This window comes from Bufo bufo, chromosome 1 (assembly GCF_905171765.1).
Source record: "Bufo bufo chromosome 1, aBufBuf1.1, whole genome shotgun sequence".
Classification (NCBI taxonomy): Eukaryota; Metazoa; Chordata; class Amphibia; order Anura; family Bufonidae; genus Bufo; species Bufo bufo.
The window spans coordinates 253,540,290-253,544,531 of NC_053389.1; the positions used below are offsets into that span (position 1 = coordinate 253,540,290).

Here is a 4,242-nt window from a genome sequence, read left to right on the forward strand (position 1 = left end):
GTCACACAGCTCATAAAAGGACAGCTGCCCGGCCTCATAGTCCAGACATATCCTGACTCTATTACTGGAGATCTCGTCAGATAACTGGATCTCTTTACTGTCACCAGTCTCTGGGCAGATTTCATAGGTTATGAAGGTTTCTCCCAGTTTCTGCTCCCCCCTGATATCTTTATAGAACCTCTCCATAGATATAATGCAGCATGAAGGGGCTCGGTGAAGGCGGCAGTGAAGGTGTGTAAGTGTCTGATGGGGTCACACAGCTCATAAAAGGACAGCTGCCCGGCCTCATAGTCCAGACATATCCTGACTCTATTACTGGAGATCTTGTCAGATAACTGGATCTCTTTACTGTCACCAGTCTCTGGGCAGATTTCATAGGTTATGAAGGTTTCTCCCAGTTTCTGCTTCCCCCTGATATCTTTATAGAACCTCTCCATATACATATTGCAGCATGAAGGGGCTCGGTGAAGGTGGCTGAGAAGGTGTGTAAGTGTCTGATGGGGTCACACAGCTCATAAAAGGACAGCTGCCCGGCCTCATAGTCCAGACATATCCTGACTCTATTACTGGAGATCTTGCCAGGTAACTGGATATCTTTACCGTCATGTATCACTGAATACTGATTACTACACCTCCACAAACTCCAGGACTTGTTATTATATCCAATGTATGACTGACCTCCTCTCCTGTCTATACTGGGATAACACATCCCCACCATCCAATCCCCTGATCTACTGCTCTCCACATCCCAGTAATGTCGCCCTGAGGTAAATCCCCTGCTGCTCATCACCTGATAATCCTGGAATCTCTCTGCTCTTCCTGGACGTTTCTGATTATTTTGTGTCCCGGTTGCAGTTTTCAGGTCGTCTGATATAAGGACATTATTAGCAGCTGTGTTTACATCCAGTAATATGTCTCCAGGACCCTCCATATAGATCCCTCTCCTTATATCTGTTATTATGTCACATAATGTATGTAATTTGTCTGAGATCACAGCCACATCCAGATCATCTACATCATGGAGACATCTATTTATGTCTTCATCACCTCCTTCCTCCTCAGGATCACACAAGTCTCCTGTATCTGGTTCCTGTAAGACAGTCAGTGGATCAGTCATGTTACATATCTCCTCAATGTGTCTCATCCTCCCGGACAGCTCGTCCTTCTTTATTTCCAGCTTCTGGATCAGAGAAGAGAATGAAAGAGATTCTTCCATTTCCTGCCTGGAGATCTCGTTCAGGACCCTCTTCTCCAGGTCGTCCAGTCGTCTCCTGATATCTGTAAACAGGGCAGTGACTCTCTCTGCTTCTCCAGATGCTTTTCCTTGAGCTTTTCTCCAGCGTTCCTCCAGGTTCTGGACTCTTTCCTCAGTCTCCTCTCGCTTTGTGGACAGTTTCTGGAGAATATTTCTCAGTTTCCCTTTCTTCTTCTCAGAGGCCTCATCCAGCATCTCCACCCGATGTCCCTGATGTTCTCCAGCCAAACTGCAGGACACACAGATACAAGCAGAGTCCTCGGTGCAGTAATACTTTAAGACCTCCTTATGGACAGAACATTTCCTGTTCTCCAGGGAAGTGCTGGGGTCAGATAAGACGTGTTCTGATGACTTGCTGTGAACTCTCAGGTGTTTCTCACACAGAGAAGCCTCACAGTGTAGACAGGATTTAACAGCAGGTACAGGAGAGTCCACACAGTAAGTGCACAAGATCCCGCTGATCTCCACTGGATCTGGCTGAGTAAACAGGAAATGTTCAGCTACATTATGAAGATTTATGTTCTTCATCAGTGCAGGCCGCTCCTGAAACTCTTCTCTACATTCAGGACAGGTATAAACCCCAGACTCGTCCTGTGTATCCAGTACACGATCAATACAGACTCGGCAGAAGTTGTGTCCACATCTCAGCATTACAGGATCCTTAAAAATACATAAACAGATGGAGCAGAGCAGCTCGTCTTTCACATCAGCAGACGCCATGGCTGAGAGAAGAAGGAAGAAATGAAACTGAAAGTGCTTCACACTGGATGTAAGTTATTGTCACACCCATTCACTTAACCCCTTATGGACACACCAATTTTTTTTTCTGAGAGCCATAACTTTTTTTTTCTATCAGTGTAACCATATGAGGGCTACATTTTTTGCAAGGCAAGTTGAATTTAATAAAGCCACCATTTCCTGGTACATATGGTGCATTGAATAACTTTTAGATTTTTTAGGGATGGGGAACGGAAAACACTAAGGCTACTTTCACACTTGCGTTCAGAGCGGATCCGTCTGGTGTCTGCACAGACGGATCCGCTCCTATAATGCAGACGATGGGATCTGTTCAGAACGGATCCGTCTGCATTATAGTTTAGAAAAAATTCTAAGTGTGAAAGTTGCTCAGACGGATCCGTGACTTTACATTGAAAGTCAGTGGGGGGCGGATCCGTTTGAAATTGAGCCATATTGTGTCAACTTCAAACGGATCCGTCCCCATTGACTTACATTGTAAGTCTGGACGGATCCGTTTGCCTCCGCACGGCCAGGCGGACACCCGAACGCGTCCACTCAGAATGCATTGGGGCTGTACGGATGCGTTCGGGGCCGCTTGTGAGAGCCTTCAAACGGAACTCACAAGCGGAGCCCCGAACACTAGTGTGGAAGTAGCCTTAGGCTACTTTGCCATTTTGCAATTTTGCCATTTTGTTAAATCCATTTTTACAGCATTGAACATTTGATATTTAAAGGGGTTGGTAACATACAGATATGGTAATAGTCATCTTGCCAGATTATCACTGCTTTTACCTTAGATGACTTTCCACTGTGCAGCCATTCCACTCTCTTTCCCTGCTGCTCCGGATAGAAACATCTAGGGGGAGATTTATCAAACTGGTGTAAAGTAGAACTGGCTTAGTTGTCCATAGCAACCAAACAGATTCCACCTTTCATTTTTCACAGCTGCTTTGGAAAATGAAAGGTGGAATCTGATTGGTTGCTATGGGCAACTAAGCCAGTTCTCCTTTACACCAGTTTGATAAATCTCCCCCCTAGTTTTCTTCCTTTCATTCACCACAGCACGTCCATGTGATGTCATTTTATGGCGAGGTCACCTGACCAGCCCGTCCTGTTCTGTTGTGTGCGTGCTTCCGTACTTGATCATGTATTGCGCATGCTCAAGATCCAAGGTCCAATGCGTGTGCAGCGCCCGCAACTTCTCCTACCGGCCTTCAGTGCTCCACTGGGCTTCCTCACTGTAAAGACCCAATCATTGGCCGCAGCGGTGACCGGCTCCCCTTATGTCATGACAAATGGTCACATGATGCAAGAGGAACCGGTCACCACTGCAGATGTCAATACAGATGGAAGCGCTCATTGCTGTCACTCACTGACTGCAGCTCTCAGCTCCCCGCACTCCTTCTCTTCTTCAGGCTGGCGCGCACTGAATGTGAAGTAGGAAGCCTTCTGCTCCACCATTCACCCTGCAGACACAGATTGTGCTGCCAGGCTGTGTGGGAGGAGCCTGCAGCCCGGGACTCTGCCTATGCTCCTCCCAAACAGTGCTGCAGAGCGATCTGTGCCTGCAGAGGAGAACTGGATGTGAACTTCAGGAACGGAACAAGGTGGGGGCACAGAGGGCATTACTACTATGAAGGAGGCACAGAGGGCATTACTATTACGAGGGGGCACAGAGGGCATTACTATTACGAAGAGAGCACAGAGGGCATTACTACTATTAAGGGGGCACAATGGGCATTACTACTACAAAGGGGGCTCAGAGGGCAATACTACTATGAAGGGGATAATGGGCATTACTACTAGAAAAGGGGGCACGGAGGGCATTACTATTTTTAAGGGGGCACAATGGGCATTACTACTATGAAAGGGGCACAATGGGCATTACTACTATGAAAGGGGCACAATGGGCATTACTACTATGAAGGAGGCACAACGGGCATAACTACTGTGAATGGGGCACAAAGGGCATTACTACTGTGAAGGGGTCACAGAGAGGGCATTTTACAATTGTGAAGGGGACACAGAGTTCATTACTAATGTGAAGGGCACAGAGGGCATTACTATTGTGAAGCGGCATAACTGTAATGGGTGCACAATGAAGGGCATAACTACTCTGAAGGGGCAAAGAAAGGGCATAACTACTCTGAAGGGGCACAGAGAGGACATAACTACTGTGAAGGGGGACAAACAGGGCACTACCACTGTTAAGGGGCACAGACAGGGCATTACTATTGTGAAAGGGGCAG

At 47.1% G+C, this 4,242-nt stretch overlaps 1 protein-coding gene across 2 annotated transcripts; it reads right to left on the reverse strand.

Moving 5' to 3' along the window:
- On the reverse strand, window positions 1-1,975 carry LOC121005902 (E3 ubiquitin-protein ligase TRIM11-like). 2 transcript variants are annotated; one of them, XM_040438731.1, is made up of 2 exons: window positions 595-1,975; window positions 1-343 (listed from the first exon to the last, which is right to left on the reverse strand). In XM_040438731.1, the coding sequence occupies exons 1-2, from the start codon at window positions 1,973-1,975 to the stop codon at window positions 129-131; spliced, it is 1,596 nt and encodes a 531-aa protein (XP_040294665.1). In that variant the 3' UTR covers window positions 1-128. The 2 variants fall into 2 exon arrangements, with proteins under 2 accessions (XP_040294665.1, XP_040294655.1); XM_040438721.1 differs by having other exon boundaries at window positions 1-331; window positions 583-1,975.
- Between the last annotated feature and the right edge of the window lie 2,267 nt (window positions 1,976-4,242).

Excerpts from the sequence above, each read along its gene's own strand:
- LOC121005902 (XM_040438731.1), bottom strand. The coding sequence starts at position 1,975 with ATGGCGTCTGCTGATGTGAAAGACGAGCTGCTCTGCTCCATCTGTTTA. Across the intron at positions 344-594 it reads AGTGATACATGACGGTAAAG|AGATCCAGTTATCTGACAAG; the intron begins ATATCCAGTTAC and ends GTGACAGTAAAG.